We start from the raw sequence: 17,925 nt of genomic DNA on the forward strand, positions 1-17,925 counted from the left end.
TATAAGGCCCACCTCTGGGAGCATTTCTGAGATGAACTGCCCTGAGAACACATGATATTTTGCCGTAGAAATAACTGATAAAATATAACCTGCAGTCTAACATTTAACACTTGAAAAAGTGTCTTTTTGTGTTCGTGCTGCATTTGTGCATTTTGTTGCAATGTCCACATTACACGCATGTTTGATGTTGCTTTTGAAAAGTCTGGAAAAAGGCTGCTTCACAATCTAAACTGGATGTGGGTGCAGTGCTGCTAATTAAAAATCCTCTGCTATTTATCAAACCCAGCAAGAACACACAATGGAGCAATTATCTTGTTAAATCATATTAATTAGAAATTACAATTGCATCAATGCAAATCAATTGAAACTTCAAGAGGTGAGGAAATTGCATTTGGATGGAACCCTGCATCTTGAGCAAGAACTTAGGCTTAATCAGGAGTTAATCAGGTATGGTCCTTCAAAAAGGTGGACTGGTGGAGGAGAGAGAGGAAGTTGCTCAATCTATCAATCCATCCAATAAAGCCAGGGTATTGAGCAAGGCACTTTTGAAATAAACATTGCAATGTTAAAGACTGAGACGGACAATCTGTGCGTTTATATCTAATACTTAAGTCTGAACAGACTGCAGCAGGCTCTCACTTGCTACTAGCTGAGAAACGTATGCATGAAAGCACCTCCAGGCTCTCCTGGGCCTTCAGATGGTGACAAGGTGCGATTCATCGTAGAACGTTTTAGAAGTCTGCCTTTTTAAATGCCATTTCTTTGGCAGTCAAAGCTTTTTCTCCATGGAGAGAGGGCGTCTGTCATCAGCATCATCGATTCCACCTCAGAAGCTTCTTTTTCAATTGCAGCAGACTAACAATGATTAATGGCGATGAGTGTTTTCCTGAGCACGCTCAGTATTCAGGCAGGGAGCAGTCAGAGAGAATGCAGAGCTGTTTGATTGTAAGCTTCATCTCAGTACATTGAAAAAAAAGTCTTGATCATATACTGCTGAAATGGTCAACAGTGACCTCTACACACACTAATAGGCTACACAATACTATTGACTAAATCCCAGAATTGCAGGGATTTTCAGCTATAATATATATATACACACACACACATATACACACACATCAGTGTTTTGTAATTACTAGAGAGGTAAAAGATATAATACAGCGTGAAGCTGCCAAAAATCTACTTTTTTCCCAGGACATCACCTAATTGGAAGCATTTTTCCTTCAGAATGTACACAAAGCAAAGAGATTTTGAAAGCTACAGCGACTGTAACAAATTACACAATCTAAATAAGACACAGGGTAAATTATTACTTTTATTATCCTTTAATTATGCCACCACAGGATTTTTATTTGAGTTTTCTTGTATGGAGAAAGGATTAAAATTTGCGGGATGTCAATTTGTTCTGCAAATGCTTACGCTCTCAGAAAATATCTAGAATGGGTCAGTGAAAAAGCCTAGCGATAGACACACATCTGCTATTCGATGTCTCATAGACACCAGCTAAACTTTTATCAATTTGAACGGGCACAATACTGTCTGTGGTATAATTACAGCAATACTCTCAGCACATACATGATCCACATATCCTGCTATTCAACCACCGCAACTCCCAGAACTGCCTTAGTTTATTCAGAACCAGCGTTCTTATTATGCATGGTGAGCATGAATACTGATATGTCTGTAAAAATTGAAACAAAGGTCTAACCTTGGTCTTCTGATTGGAGTTTTAGCTTTTTTTTATTACAGGTAGACACATCCCCTTTTCAGAACAGTTCAAGAGCATTCAGACACATCACATTTCCAAGCGCATTCAATCTGCAATCGTATTCATTTCATCACTGCACTACTTCTCGCGCCCCTCCTCAGCTCTTTACCTGCTTTAGTGTTCCTTTCACACCCATCTCCCATCAAACGTTCAGAGAGCACTTAATCATGTCAGCGCTGGATCATTTTCTGCAGCTCTCTGTCTAGTCACAATATCTTCGCTGCCATCCTCCTAATTTTCCCCCGCCTGGAAAAACATGTTTCTGCATCACGAGCGCTCATTACTCACTGAGAGTGGTTCGACGAGCTCCCACTGATACACAATCAATTTTCACACGCCAATGGTATCAGGATAAGAAACAAAATCCCAGAATTGCAGGGATTTTCAGCTATAATATATACACAAGCATACATACATATACACACACACACACACACAACAGCAACAAAATGAGGAACACATAGGGGGGCATCAAACCACCATTCACATCCCATATATAGCAGCATTCCAATCCAGTCAAGGCCACTGAAACCTCCAGTCAGAGCTGACTGCATCACGTCTGCCTTTTCAAATTGATGTGTCAAAAATGATGCTTAAAAGCAGGATCAATGCTCTTCTGTCCACACGTAGCAATGATTAATCAGAATTACACGTAGTGTGTAAATGTGGCAATATAACATACTAGAGAAAAGCACCACCTGGACGGAGGTCTGCTTCTTAAAGGTGGAAGGATTGTCAGTGTACTGGATCTTCTCACCAATTTGGAATGATAAAGAGATTTAAAACTATCAATTTACATAGAGCCTCAAGTGAAACAAAGACAGCTGCTTCTGTTTCAGCTCAGACCTGAGAGAATGAGATCATTTTGTTCTTTACCTGTAATTAATTTTTTTTCTAACACCCTTTAATGATAGCACCACCAATTGCGGAAAGATTCTGGAAACACAATAGAAGAATTAGCATAATACTGTGTGACACAAGAAAAACAATGAGACACCATAGCTTCATTTAATTGTAAACTGTTCATGGGAAAAAATTAATTTTGCAAGAGTTGAATCATCCTTCCTGTGTACAGTACAGGCCAAAAGTTTAAACACACCTTCTTATTCAATGTGTTTTCTTTATTTTCATGACCATTTACATTGGTAGTTTCTCACATCAAATCTATGAATGAACACATGTGGAGTTATGTACTTAACAAAAAGTGGAGACCTGGCCTCCACAGTCACCGGACCTGAACCCAGTCCAGATGGTTTGGGGTGAGCTGGACCCCAACAAGTGCTAAACAGCTCTGGGAACTCCTTCAAGACTGTTGGAAAACCATTTCAGGTGATGACCTCTTGAAGCTCATCGAGAGAATGCCAAGAGTGTTCAAAGCAGTAATCAGAGCAAAGGGCGGCTATTTTGAAGAAACTAGAATATAAAACATGTTTTCAGTTATTTCATCTTTTTTTGTTATCATGTATTAATTCATAGTTTTAGTTTCAATACAACCAATGGTGAAAAGCACAGTGTGATGTCACGTCCACAAGCTGACGGGGAGAATGAAGTGCAGAGGTGGGACATTCTGGAAACAATGATTATTAAACATGAATAAACCGGCACAAAAAACACAAACTAGCCCGCAGGCGTGTGTGGTTATTGCCAGAAGTGAAAAGAACTGTACACATAAGTCGTATGGTCCACATAAAAATGTCGCAGTCTCGACCGACTGCTTCAAAGTTCCTTATAACCAGGCTCTGCTGTCATGCAGATTGGTGCCAGGTGCATCTCCAGGTGCACCCAGTCGTGACAGGTGAAATCATTTGTGAGGTGGACAAAATCCCAGCAACTCACAGCAATAACTGCTGTGCTACACATCCTGGAGTATGAATAAATATTATAACGGATTTAAAAAATAGCATGTTTAACTTAAAGATGGTAGTCTGATTGGACTTTGTTAAAAAATGTCAAGAATTTGCTGGTAAGCTTTAGAACTTAATGTGTGCTCCTCATTAATTGAGAATCCACACATGCTTGGACTAAATCCAGGAGAAAGAAACGTTTGGAATTATGCCTAAACATCCTGACAGAGATCGGCATATTCAGCCTGCCTTGTACAGAAGCAGGTTGCCAAGCGAAAAACTGCATCTGCCGTCTCCTCAAGCTCCCCGGACCAGACAAAAGAGTCCAGGAGTTTCCCCAGAGGCCGTGGACTTGTTCCCCTGAGCCTGATCGTCAAAGTCTGTCCATTAATTGGCTTAAAGTGCATCCATAAGATCCATTTTACTTCTATTGTGGCTCAGCCCATGTTACCGACTCCTTCAAGGTGGCCTCTTCTGTCCACCCATGATCCATGGTGACCTTTTTTCAGTCTTGGAGAGTGACCTGCAGGCTGGACAAATTGCAATCTAAATGTCAGGAGGTGTCAACCCTCGGTGCATCAGATCAATGCGTTACAAATTGGATGACAGAGATGTAGCATTTGCCATCATCCATTTAAATGTTCCACACATTGATCTGCCACAGGCCCACCACACATCCACAAGCGATCTGCTCCTGTACTGGTGGTGATGGTCACATGGTAGCTGCGTCTGTCCATTTATACATATCTGATTTAGATTAGTGGTGGTCAAGACCCTTATCTGAGTCAATAGATGTCAGAAATTTGACCCCTGTGCATGCTACTAGGTCGATTTACAATGGTTCTATATATAGGTTTCTGCACCGCACGCACACAAATATCATTTTTTATAATTTTCAGATTTTGATTGTGTTCACGTTCCATATGTGACAAACGTGTAAAGATTCATATTTGAATAAAAAGGAAAAGGAACATGTACTTCACCTTTACGTTTCATACTCAACCAATATTCTACCAATTCAAAAAATCTATTAAAAAAAATGTTTTATCTGTTTGCGTGATCCAAAAATCCAATCATACATTGTAGTAATTGTGATCTATCTTTAATTGTCACCGTTAGAATAGTCATTGAATCGCAACTTCAACCAACTTGTATAACTATTTTATATTAATTCGATAAGTAGATGGAATAAATGCATGGAAAGGTTGTCTGGTTCTGCCGACCGGTTGAGGGATTCAGTCGAGAATGGTCACCCACTTTTTCTGAAACAATCTGTTGTGCTGTCAAAAACGATACAGTTATGCGGTGAAAACAAGATCAGAAGCTGCTGCGCTCCTCTCCAGGGAAACAGGGCCCTGGCCACACAGCCTATCAGCATCAGTAATATTGGCAAGGGCTTTGCCGAGATTTCAGCTCTCGTTTCAAACCAGCACCGCCGCAGAATGACAGATGGGATTGCCGTGCCATTGCTACAGAGGCGGTTGGGGCCTAGCATCTCCCTGCTAACTAGACAGAGGGCTGTACACGGCAGTCCTCGGCTGCTGCTGGGCTTGGCTGACACAATTAAAACGCCTTTTATTTCAGCAAACCACCTACTAACGGGACATTTTTCATCCCTGGGCGATGGAGAGAGAGAGAAGCTTTTATCATGAAAAACAACACAAATCACAAATAACAGCGATGCTGAGTCACAATCAAAAGCAGATGACGCTCTATTTTCTTTTGTCTTTATAAGAAAGGTAAAGGCATTTGAGAACTTTTAATCCAAATTTGAAACCAACATGTCGGTAGCAACCAGAGTGTTCTGAGGGGTGTGTTCTCATGGTGCTATGTAGGACACTATATATGTTTGCTACTGTCACAACATGTCTTCAGGATTTATGAAAATACATGACCAGTCAAAAGTTTGGACCTACTCTGTGACAGTTATGAAGGCTAAGATGGAGGCCAATGTAAGAACAAAATTACAGATATATGCAAAGTATGTTTGATGAATCTAATGAGATTTCTGATGAGTCGTTTCTTTTTACTTTCATGGCTGCCTTCTTCACTATTGTTGTCCAAAGCCGCCTCATGAGATACTCATTAAGGTGAGTGAATAATAAGGAAGTGTTCAGCATAAACACTTGCTGAAACAGTAAACAGTAGCATAACACTTGAGACTGAATGTTGCCTAGCTGTTGGCACAACAAAATGTCACTTATGTAATTAGTCACATTACGATAACTGTCATTTATAATTTTTTTTTCTTTCTTCACTATTACTAATGTTCCGTTCTATTTGTTTATTGCACAACCTCCCATGTGTTATTTTATAATGTGTCTTCAGTTCTGGTCTATAATGTAAATAATGCAATACTTATTGGTGAAGTGAAGTGATTGTCATTGTGATACACAGCAGCACAGCACACGGTGCACACAGTGAAATGTGTCCTCTGCATTTAACCCATCACTCTTAGTGAGCAGTGGGCAGCCATGACAGACACCCGGTTAGCAGTGTGTGGGGACAGTGTTTTGTTCATTGGTACACTCTGTGGTACCTTGGCGGACCGGGATTCAAACCGGCAACCTTCTGATTATGGGGCAATTTTCTTAACCACTAGGCCACACTGAATAGGTGCATCCAAACTTTGTTTGTTTAAAATTAATGCAAACTAGAAAAGATTGACTGCTAGTCATCTTTTTGATGTGTAATTATTCTTGATACCGAGAAGATGAAGTATTAATGGTTGTATTTTCAAACATAAGAGGAGCCTGTATGCATCATTGACAGCTCTCACACTCCCATCTTCCTCCCTCTGGACAATTTAAATGCCCAGGTGTAGCACAACAGCCATCTCCACCCTTTACCCTCTCTTTTCCCGGATTCTCTACACCCGTAATTAGCCTTGTGAGCAGGATATATAAGTTTATAAGTACTTCAATTCAGGCCTTCTAACGGGTGAACTAGTAAACGTGACATTAGCTAACATGACCCATGTGCTATATCTTATTTAACACCAAGGAACTACATGCCAAAGTCTTATTTATTCCATGAGAAAGAAGGTAATAGCTCATTAGTTTGAGTCCAGGGATGATATTTATGAGAGGGTGCTGTAGGTCAAAGAATTGAACAGGGGAGTGTCTTGTTCTGAACTCGCCCTGATAAATCCAACAGACCGTAATGTTGTCATTTTGTCAGCGTAGGGGGAGAAACTATGGCTTTAAGAAAAAACGAACAGTGCTCCTAAACACTGATGCTTGTAAATTCAAAAACCTGCAGTACATTATGGACACCTCTCAGCCACACCCAATACCAAGACCAACATGCAGATTTATCACTGCTTTAATTCAGGGCCACACTATTTCCTTGCTCGCCAGTGCAAGGCTAACATCCTCCTCAGGATTTACAAAAAAAAGATTAAAAAAAAGACAGAAAAACAAACTTTAACAAAGTTTGTCAATCTTTCGTTTCCTACTAATAATTTTTGCACTAAAAAATGGAAGATATTTTTCTTTTTCTTCAACCAAGTTCTTTTTTATCTTTTGAATTGAATCCTGAAGGTGCCTGGTCCCCACTAGGGATCAACTGAGGTTGCTCACTGTGCTTGCAAGCGTAGTGCCCTATGTCAGGTAAAAAAAAATACAGCTCTGAGTCTCAGTGCACAAGTGATTTGGTTATATGACCGCATGGCTAAAGGCTTTCAAAGAGCTGTGGTGTTCAGTGTGGAGAAAAAATAAACCCAAAGGCCCAAGTAAAGGAGGCATTCTTTTTTCTTTTGTACCCAGTATTAGGTGAGGCTCATGGTTCCATGAAGGCTGAACAAGACATAATTCCCGGAAGCACTGCTGCTAAGTACCTCTACATGACTTCACTTATTTATTTCAGCGCTACCTGAGCAGCTTGACGTGTGGGCCTTTCTAGGCACCTGCCAAACGTAAAGAAAGTAACGGAGCATTCTTTCTGCATAAAGCCTGATTCTTCCTGAGAGTCACCATAAGTTGAGAGTTTGATCTCGTACGTATTGATAGTTGCCACGTCTGGTGTTATTTGCTCCATCTTTTCATAACAGCTCTATCCTCCGACTCCAAATCTGCAGAGCTCTAAGTTTGCTTTTGAAGCATTACTGAGAGCAACAACGGGGTCTCGCTCATCTTCTGCCCCTCCCACCATGTCTTTATCTCCTCACAGTGCTTCTCAGAGCCGGGTGTATTTCATGGGTAAAAAAAAAAGTGGTTCAATTTCACAGCCTTGTAGTCCATTACAGAGCGTGCCAACTTGCTCTGTTTTGGACGAAAGAAAGAAAATCTCAGCAGAGGCGCTGCACTAGTAAATGTCAACAGAGCCATAGATGGAATCAGCATGACGTGATGAGTTGTGTCCCTGCTACGATTACTTATAATTGACAGGGCCAAATATGCAGCTAATATATATATATATATATATTTGAAGTTAAAAAAAAAAAAAAACACAACCGACGTATGCTGAAGTATGCCTTGGTCGCTAATAGGGAATGTGAAACACTTTGGGTGAGCAACTTGTGATTTGCTCAGTTGCACCTTGGCGGTTCAGGATTCAAATCAGCATCTTTTCCGCTTCCTTACCCGCTGGGCCACCACTGCCCGTCCTTCATTATATTACATATTGTTATTATATTCCTAACTGCCCATTATTTTAGTTTTGCATGTCCTTTCCTCTATTAATCATAAATGAAGTTCACCCCATGATGCACTGACGTCAAACAAAACACAATTTTCCGAATCTCATTGTTGACACATCATTGACTTTGTAAAAAAAAATTGAGTGTGTGTGTGCTTGTGTGAGGGGGCTTGCACACCCTCTCCAGCAGCCATGACCCTAAGTGGAAATGGATGACATGTTTAATATTTCCTGCTTCCTGCTGTTCTCATCTCTAATTTCTTACAATATATACAGATCGGGAATTTACCACACAATGTTGCCATTAAAAAGTGCTAAGCCAAAGTGTCCTCATTGTTAATAGCCTGACGTTAGGTTACAGCGATGTCAAACTAAAATGGGAGATATATGGGGAGATATGAATGACTTGATTTCTCCACTTTATTAGACACATTGCAAAACACAATTTACGTTCAATGAACAAGGAACAAAGGAATACAGCATGAGTAAAAAGCAACTTATTTTAATAAAGAGACGGTTTACATGCAGGTGCTGCATGAAGGCAGAAGGAGAAAAGCTGTTGTGCCTCTATTGAGTCCCTCAAATGCACAGTGCCCAGCAAAAAAAAAAAAAAAAAAAAAAAGAAACTAAAATGAATCATTAAGAAAATCTGACAACTGCAAGTCCCTCTCTCACACAAACTGTTATCTTTAATATCAATGCCTTTGGTGCCCTTGCCGGCAAATTTGGTGTGAAGACAGTAAAGGGCAGACTGAGATACCTTAAATTCTAGCTCGAATGCACGCTTTTCATTAAATGTTGAATAGTACTAGGCTGGGTGTGTTTGCTTCTAAATCGCCCTGTGTGGATCTGTAGCTCCAACGAGGCAGCGCATCACCGAATACTGATGGTGCTTTCAGTGTGAACTAGGAGCTCATCATGTCCAACCTACAGCTGCCTCAGCACATGACACATTTATCACATTTGACCTGTAAAGTATATTTAACATAACAATGGACTATATCCCAAAGAAGACCATTAGTTTCTCTGAATATATAAGATCAATTCTTAAATACGATATTCAGGAATTTATTGTGCAGGCTAAAAGGTTCAGCAATCAAAAAAAAAAAATAAATAACTCTAATAGTATTAAACAAGATGTTAGCTCAGGGACAACAAGGTCCCAAGCGCCGCTGAGGGAAGCGGTAGTGAGGAAATTCAAGAACAGGTCATTCAAGTCCGAGGGTACAATGCAAACAATCTGATGAACAGTCCAAATAAAATGTGACCTTTAGCCAAACAATGAACATTCCCTCCCTTTTATGCATGTGACATTCAGTCAGAAAGAGAGAGAATCATCTCCACTTAAGTTAGCTTTCCCAACAGATCTTCAAACACCATAATCTTATCAACTCTTCTTCCCCTATGGGACAAAAATGAGGAGCACAGCGGCACCTCTCCGGTGACAGCTGGTGACAGCCACACAAAGACCTTACCTGCAGTGTTTGTGAGGACCGGTCAGAGTCTCGATGACAAAGCACTCCCCGTCATTCAAGCAGTAGGCCAGGTCCTTCTCGTGGCATTGCTTAAAGTGCTCCGATCGCAGCGGTGGTAGAGTGGGTGATGCTGAGGGTGGAAAAAAGAAGAAGAAAGAATTAGAAATGTGATTTTAACTTCACAACTAAACATCGTGAAGTCAACATCATGAGGTGATCATGAAGATCATGAAAAGCAGCACGTTTCCAACTCTTTCAGGACTCTTTAAGACCATACCCATTGTCTTACTCAACATGGTTGGGAGAAGTCTGAATTTTGCATACCTAAAGAATATAACCTTTTGCATAGTTTTATAGTTTTGAGTCTTCTACTGTGTTTTTCCCCACAGTGTAATATCTTGACCCATGAAAATCTAGATATCTTCAGTCAGCAATGTCATGTCCACCACTAACACACATGACCATGACGAAGCATTATTGTGTAACCTCAGTGTGTAACCTTGTCATTATTTGTGTTAACCCATTTTATTGATCTTCTTTTATCAATATTGAGGAGAGAAAAATAAACACATGAAAATTTGAACTATGATCCCGATTAAAGAAATAACACACAGTCAAACAAGATACCAACAGGTAACTCAAAGGGATCTGAGGGGACATGATCCCATTCCCTTTTTTTCTTTCAAAGGCTAGTTATAATGTGTGTGATCTTGCAAAGGCCTTTCTGCAAGTTCACACAGCCGCCTGTGATGCCCAATCGTTGCCGACCCCCTAAAAGTCCTCCGATCCTGGCAGAAGACATCAAGTGGGGGTAGCAACGTTAGGCAGCTGAAGGAAGGGCCGAGGGAAAAAGTCAGCTCATTACTCCTCCAACCAAAATCTAATTACCGGCGACAGGGAGTGCGCCGTGAAACACTGTATGTAAAGTTAATACAGTGCCAAGGGTGTTTGGTTTTCCTCCTGATCCGTGGCTGGAGAAACCATACAGCAAGATGAATGAGGGACCGGGATAATCACTCTCCAACCCTTTATGTGATTAATACTCTGTTTTCGAGCGCGACTCCATTATGATTAATCAGGCCGAGCCCGAGGCTCTAAACCAAAGTGGCCAGAAAGCATATAATAATATCTCTCTTTCTGAGGCTCCCAATCAATATTCTGGTACGTTTCTTCGTTAGTGTCACATTGCTCAAGATAAAAAAGAATAATTGTAAACAGTGAAACTCTATTTGTGAAGAGCGACTGTATGAATGAAAGAAACTCATTCCTATCTTTGGCCATACGCATCCAGACACATTTCAATCTTTGCTGAAACGTTACGTGGAATTAATTTCTCATTTTCCTGCCACTTGTAGGAAATGAAAACCTTCATGTGAACATCGAGAGCATGAGACCTCTCCTCGATTTTAGAACAGCACGACCGGATCCATTCAAAATACATTCATAGATGTAGCAAAGCAGCAGATTTGGACCCTGCAGATAAGCTTGTCCTCAAACTTGGGACTCCGCTTTAAACACATTGCTGTAAACCGAAGAGCTGTTTTTGTTCAGTTCAGAGATTTTTACATCTCCTCACACGCTGGTAGGCAGTGCTTGCTTTCCTTATCCATTCCTTTTAATCAAGGGTCAATATTGATATGAATGGACTTCATAAAATTCCAATGATAGTGTCATGTTCCCAGAAACGTTTGTACTCATTGTTACCATCTCTTCAATGATTAAAAAAAAAAATATATATATATTCAGAAGCATAGCATTCACATAATGTTTTAGCATCTGGGAAATCATATAGTTCATGCTGGTAAACTTCAGTGCATTGAAGACTACTGAGCCTTATTTTTCTGAAATTCCTCTGAAATAAAAAATCAAAGCAAAAAATCGAAGCCTTGGCTCTGTCTTCATGAGAAGCGAGGTGAGAGGATGTGGTGTTGGTTTTAGCATTTCATTTAGGAGAACCCTGCATTATTTAGCAGGCCACGGCTAATAACCCATCAGTGTCCCGTATGAGGCAGCGTTCATCTGACTGATTACAATTACGGCCTTATTATTCATAAATGTGGGGTCTCATTATTCTTGATGCTCATAGGCGCACCCATGTTTGCCTTAAAGTGGACCCATGACTGCATGATTTGTATGAGATCTCCATACTTGTACACATTATCAGGGCTGCGGCCTCAATGCAATCCAAATTAAGTGCTGCGCCCTTGAATGCATAAGCAGGGTGCCTGGAAAGCCGATTTCTGTAACAAATTAAAAATCAAACCACCCTTTCAAATCACCGTGCACTCTTTATTATGCCGGGCAGGGAACAGCATGAACACACCCATCGCTGTGTTGCATCGCGGGTATGCTAATGTTGGAGCTGGTGGGTGTGGTGCGGTATGGCAGCAGGACTGATGTGGCCATGGGCATGGATATGGCAGAAATCTCTGCTCTCTATCTTGGTTTGCTTTGGCTCTGCACAGACAGGTTGGAGGATGCTAAGGCTTGTGATTCCCCCAGGGCCGGCTGCTAATAGCATCCTTCAAAAGTGACATTCCCCCGGAGAGGCTAGTGGGATGACAGGAAGTGAAGGTCACATTGTATTGAGCGCTGGCGATACAGGAGCCAGAACAACACCGCAAAGAAAAGGTTCATGGATGGGTAAGAAAAAATAATAATTGAAATGCCTTCCTTCCAAGGACATGCCTGTCAGGTGAATCCACAATAATCTGATCATTTTATGCTAATTCTCTCACCTCTCACCTAGTGGTAATCAGATGCCCTGTTAAATCATATTAGTTCTAACCAATTCAGCCAAATGAAGAAACCAGTCAAATGTATGCTCTGTCCATACCATGTGCAATGTCACATGACCAGCAGCTCCATGAATGGAGCTCCTAGATGAAAACATTTTATAGCCAAAGGAAAACATTTTGTATTGTAATAAATGTGCATAATATCAATGAAGACTTTGGACTTGAGTAGGTGGCTTTTATTATGAATATTATTAGCATATTACATGATTATTACATGACCATTATTACCAGTATTACCTTACTAAAGCCAGTTATACTGAACATAGCGTGTACTGTAAAAGTTGCAATAAGTTCACAGATCGATTATTTTCTTTTCTTTTCCAATTGAATCCATTGTTCAGGCTACCTGATATAGGGAGTTCAACAATTAGCTTCGCTAATTCAGTGAATCGCTGAGCCTAATTAGGCAGATATATCAAATTAAGTGAAATAGAGCACACACGCACACACATTCACATAGAGAGTAGCTGAGTGTTACTAGTGCTGGAGAAAACGAGGAAACCGAGCCACCATCAGCAATAAAATGCAGTCCCTGGCATCGTTCAGACTCCTGGATTTTGAGGTTTCAATTAACAACTCGCTCTAAGACGTAGCGTGCCTACACACAGCAGAGCAAACAGAATCTTGCCACCAAATCCCACTCACCCAGTACCGGCCTCTGCTTTTCACCTGTCCCTCTCGCCAACCCACTCTCCAGAGTCGAGACCCTGCAAGGCTGAAGCGTGCTCTGGGCGTTTTATTTGTTTCCGTGCTTGTACGGGATTCACGCCTTTCCCATTCCATCTCTCAGAATGACTCCAAGGGGTCACAGGCAATTTCCTGTCACAAAAGGCAGGCCGCTGATTATCCCCCAAGGCTCGGTATTGGCCCCGGCCCTGATGCTGCAACAGACAGTGGTAAACAAAGCACATGGACAATAGCTTGGGCCACATATCCCCAAACCAGTGTGTATGTGTGTGTGTGTGAGTGTGTGTAGTAGCACTTGGTTTCAGGAGGAATGATGAAGTGGACAGAGAATCATCTTAACAAGCCAGAAACAATGGCAACTCAATGCAACAATCGGCTATAGGCACTCTGGAAGTCGGCCACTAGAAGACAATAAATGTCAAAGCCACGCTTAAGCGCACTATTCATTCACCGGCACGCACCCTGGTGCACCCGCAGACACTCGGGCTGACAACCGTGAGGTAAAAGTAAAAGGTAAGACTGAGGTGCTTTTATGTCAGGCAAGAGACTAACAGAAGCAGTTGGTGCTCTCGTATTGGGCGATGGTTTAATAAAGACATGTCACCACACCATGCAACTTTATATATCCGGCCATTGAAAAAGAATCTGCTGAATCACTGTTGGATATTGCATATAAGGTGCGCATTGTGTTTTATTTTTGGCAGCATGCGATTCTTGGGCCCGCTTTATATCCAGATCGATACTCATGCAACTCAAACCAGTCAATGGCATGGGGAAGCAAACGAGCCAGGGCGGGTGGGGTTAAAGCTGCTGAGGCGACGGTCAGATGCTGCCACTGCATTGCAGATGCAGCATGAGCCAGAGCAGATACAGTACGTCAGACTACGGCTGAGGGATAAGTCAATCCTGTACAATGTGTAGATAGCTGCAGGAAAGGGGAACACAGGAGGTCCGGTATTTTGGCGAGTTTTATTATTTTTTATTTTTTACTGCAGAGTCAGCTCGAGGAAATGCACATCTGCTTCTTGGCCGAGACCGTACTACATTTCTCACCGCGGTCCTTACTTCCTCTCATCCCCTCCCACAGGACAGGATTTTGAAGAAAAAGAAACAGTCCTTTTCTAACGCATCTCAGGCATGTCTATCGCTTCCTGGAATCACATTAGCCACAGTCCTTATAAACATGCCTACCAGGGTCTGGGACGGGAGATGCCCCTCAGTCTTCTTTATCAGCCGGCTTAGTCACACCTGGCTCACACCATCAAGCGCAGGATTAGACGGGTTGAGCCTCCACAGTGCATGAGGGATGAGGCTGAGGGTCAACCGGCAAACCCTCCCAGTACTCTTTATACAAAGAACTTAAAGGGACATCATGGTGAAAATAGCATAGACTACCGAACGACCTTTTATGTACAATAGTATGGCTTCAAATGTTTAAATGTCAGACTTCAGCATGGTCGATGAGCAGCAGTGTTATCATGTAAGCATCTGTCTCTTGCAGCAAGCTGACACACCACAGACACATTTAAATACACATTTTACTGATAACATAGAGGTAGAGTTTCAAATGCTACTGACAGAGCATCCAGAAATGGTTTATATTTTAATCAATAAATTTGGTAAAGAAAAAAATTCAGCATGGATTCAAATAATTTTATATCCATGTATTGTGTACATAACTCCACGTGTTCATTCATGGTTTTGATGCCTTCAGTGAGAATCTACCAATGCAAATGGTCATGAAAATAAAGAAAACACATTGATTGAGAATGTGTGTCCAAACTTTTGGCCTGTACTGTATATCGGTAAAAGTTGTGCATTTGACAACTTGGAACTCTGCAGTGCATTCGTAAACATATAGACCTATGGTTAGTATTGCTTAAAAATTTGCTTGCAGAAACACGTGTTGGCTTAGAAATAACATTGAAAAGTAGAAATCTACCAAGCCGTGTGAAGTCAACGACCCATGCTATGCAGAAAAGCCAAAGAGGTAAGGGGCTCAGCAGGCTCCGGATTCAGCCGAAATGTTAATATCAGGGGAAACGCACTCAGACAGAAAGAGGGTGAGCGAGCACAGGCGTAATTTAATTTTTCTATAAAAGCCCAGACAGACAGAAATCTCTTGTCTATCACCCCCCCTTCAGCTCCAATTACAGAGCCATTTGAGGGCAGCACATTGAAAAACTACATGTAAAGCAGACACAAAATACTGGGTCACTGAAATACTGCTGATTGAGTCCAGTTTCTGGTCTTTTTCAGTCCCAAAATGAAAAATATTTCTGGCTAAAAGTTTTTTGTGTTTTTTTTTTTCCTGTCTCTGAGTAAGGCCAGAAGGATGTGGGAGGATCTTGTGTTAGGCATGGGTGTGAGTGTCTTAATTAAACTCAAGAGGAACGTCATGACACTGCCTCAACAGCTATATTTTTGTGTTATAAAGAAAATACTAAAGATAGGTGGGGAAAGGAAGAAAAATCATAGGAAATCTCATTCCTCCGAGCTGAAAATGGGTTACGTGAGGACGGGGTGCCACATTAATTTACCTGCATGATGGAATAGTGACTGAAGTCACTGAAGTGGCTGGGAACTTCAGACGTAATTACTTTTTCAAGTGTAGTTTGAGAGGCTTTTCCGGGCAGTGAAGACTGTGTGTGTGTCTGTGTGTGTGTGTGTGTGTGTGTGTGTGTGAGTGTGAGAGTGTGTGTTTGCTGGGGCTGGGCGTGTCACACCTGCAAATAAACGTACAGTTCTGACAAAGGGCATCCATTATTTTTTTACCATTACACTAAGGTGAAATCTTTTTGGGACATGTGGCAGAGCTACGTGGATCGTCCATGCTGTCACATCACGATTAGGTTTCATATTATTATTATTCTGGAAAGGGCTACTCTGGCATGAATAACATGTCTGAGATCTCCTTAAAAATAAAAGGGAGAATCTTGACCTTTGGCTCCACTAACAAAATATCTAGGCAATGCATGCATGAGTCAAAATTACTATGTGTGCCAAGTACCAAGAAAGCATTCCTGGCATCTTGTTTTTGAGAATGTCAAGTCATTGACCTTTTGGAATCCTAAATTTAATCAGGTCATTTTCAAGTCCAAGTAGAAAGGTCTTTCAGTGCAGCATTGGATTGGTGTGGCAATGAGATTATGCTCCCACCAAACAAAACTGAAAGCCAAAGTAACAAACACTTGCAAAACAACTGGAAATGTCCAGAGAGTCTAAGTCCTAAAAAGTGACATTTCATGAACAGAGAAATGCCTGAAAGTGTCTGAAGAAATTCTATTTTATTAAGGCTCCCACTTCATTTCTATTTTGCATTGGTTCAGTTTTTGATAAAGATTGGCAACTCTCCATCCTTCTACGTCTCGCTCTGCTGAGATTGAACAGGGAGCAGCCAAAAGAAACCACTTTTCGGTGACATTATTATGGAGAATTATGAATCAGAAAGTGTGATTAGAAAGCTGTGTTTTATTAAAAAGGGAAAGCATGGCGGAGCACTGTTAATTCATACATGAGACAAAATTAGGCGACAAATGTAATAAGATAAGCGCAGAAACATTTGCTGCATTCATTTAACTAAAGAGCCTGGAATCTTTGCCATTCTGTGGCAGGTCAGGACACCAGATGAAAAAAAAAAAGTTCTGAGGTTGCAAAACATTGCAGCTCTGCCTTGGTCCCTGGAGGCCTCCAAAAGAAACAGCTTGCCTGAAATTGAACCGGCATGCTTGCTATATATAACCAGTTAACATTGGCTACACTAGCTTACAAACATAAAACTTTATGGTGCATCATGATTAACTTTCATTTTTACATGCAGTGGTATGTTGAACTGTTGAATGTCGAAATTGTCCCCAATAAGCAGCACACTTAGTATTCAAACGTTCAAAGAAACATCGATTAACATTTAACATCTTCTAATTGTATGTAGTGCATAGACTGCAGATAATGACATACAGATATGCCCAGTGCATAGTAAAGTAGGTGGACATGCTTACCATGCTCTGCCCACTCTAGCCAAAACCAGAGGCATTTTGTGTGAGTCTCTTTGCACAAGGTTCAAGCAGCTAGCCAAACAATCATCTCAAAGCCACGGTGTCATAACGCAGAGTCAATAGCCATTAGATGATGATAATGGTGCGGTGATTTCCAGCCACCAGCAGATCTTCCGTCCGAGCTCCAGCCTCCCTGGCTGTTATCATTGAAGCTGTGTGTCAGACACGGCATAATATTTCTGGATCAAATCAAGCTCGGGTTCAGCAGCTTTCTGAACTCGGGGAGGTGTTGGGGCTGACGGGATCCGAATCGTTTATGCTGACTCACATACATACAGTACAAACGCACACAGTCATGCAGACAATCGCATGGCAAGACTTTTAATACTTTCAACACAGCGCATGCACTTTTGCACGCATGCACGCACACACAGACACACACACACACACCATACCCTTTCTTAGCCTCCCATCCCCTGAGGGTTTGAGGTTATTTATTTTCTGCACAACTCTATCCTCTAATCTCTCCATGAGCGAAGCCCGAGTAAAATTACCTCTAAATAATTCCAGCGGTCTGCCTCGGAAAGGTTAATGAAGTAATTAAAAGTCTGTTTGGGGAATTAAGTGGGTAGGTGGGGGTGGGGGGGTAGTGTAGCAGCACGCGATCAAACAGAAATCAACCTGGCGCCTTCCAGGACAACAGACTAACTCCGGCCACCC

The 17,925-nt window shown here is 41.4% G+C and overlaps 1 protein-coding gene across 4 annotated transcripts in view; it reads right to left on the bottom strand.

Annotated features, from left to right (window-relative positions):
- nrg3a (neuregulin 3a) overlaps nt 1-17,925 on the bottom strand; it is a 232,488-nt gene that overhangs the window by 86,799 nt on the left and 127,764 nt on the right. For all 4 annotated transcript variants that reach the window (XM_028989422.1, XM_028989424.1, XM_028989421.1 and 1 more), the window contains exon 2: nt 9,726-9,855. In XM_028989422.1, the coding sequence (XP_028845255.1) occupies nt 9,726-9,855 (130 nt within the window). The remainder of the gene's footprint in view (nt 1-9,725; nt 9,856-17,925) is intronic.

The sequence above is a fragment of the Denticeps clupeoides genome, chromosome 8 (assembly GCF_900700375.1).
Source record: "Denticeps clupeoides chromosome 8, fDenClu1.1, whole genome shotgun sequence".
Taxonomy (NCBI): Eukaryota; Metazoa; Chordata; class Actinopteri; order Clupeiformes; family Denticipitidae; genus Denticeps; species Denticeps clupeoides.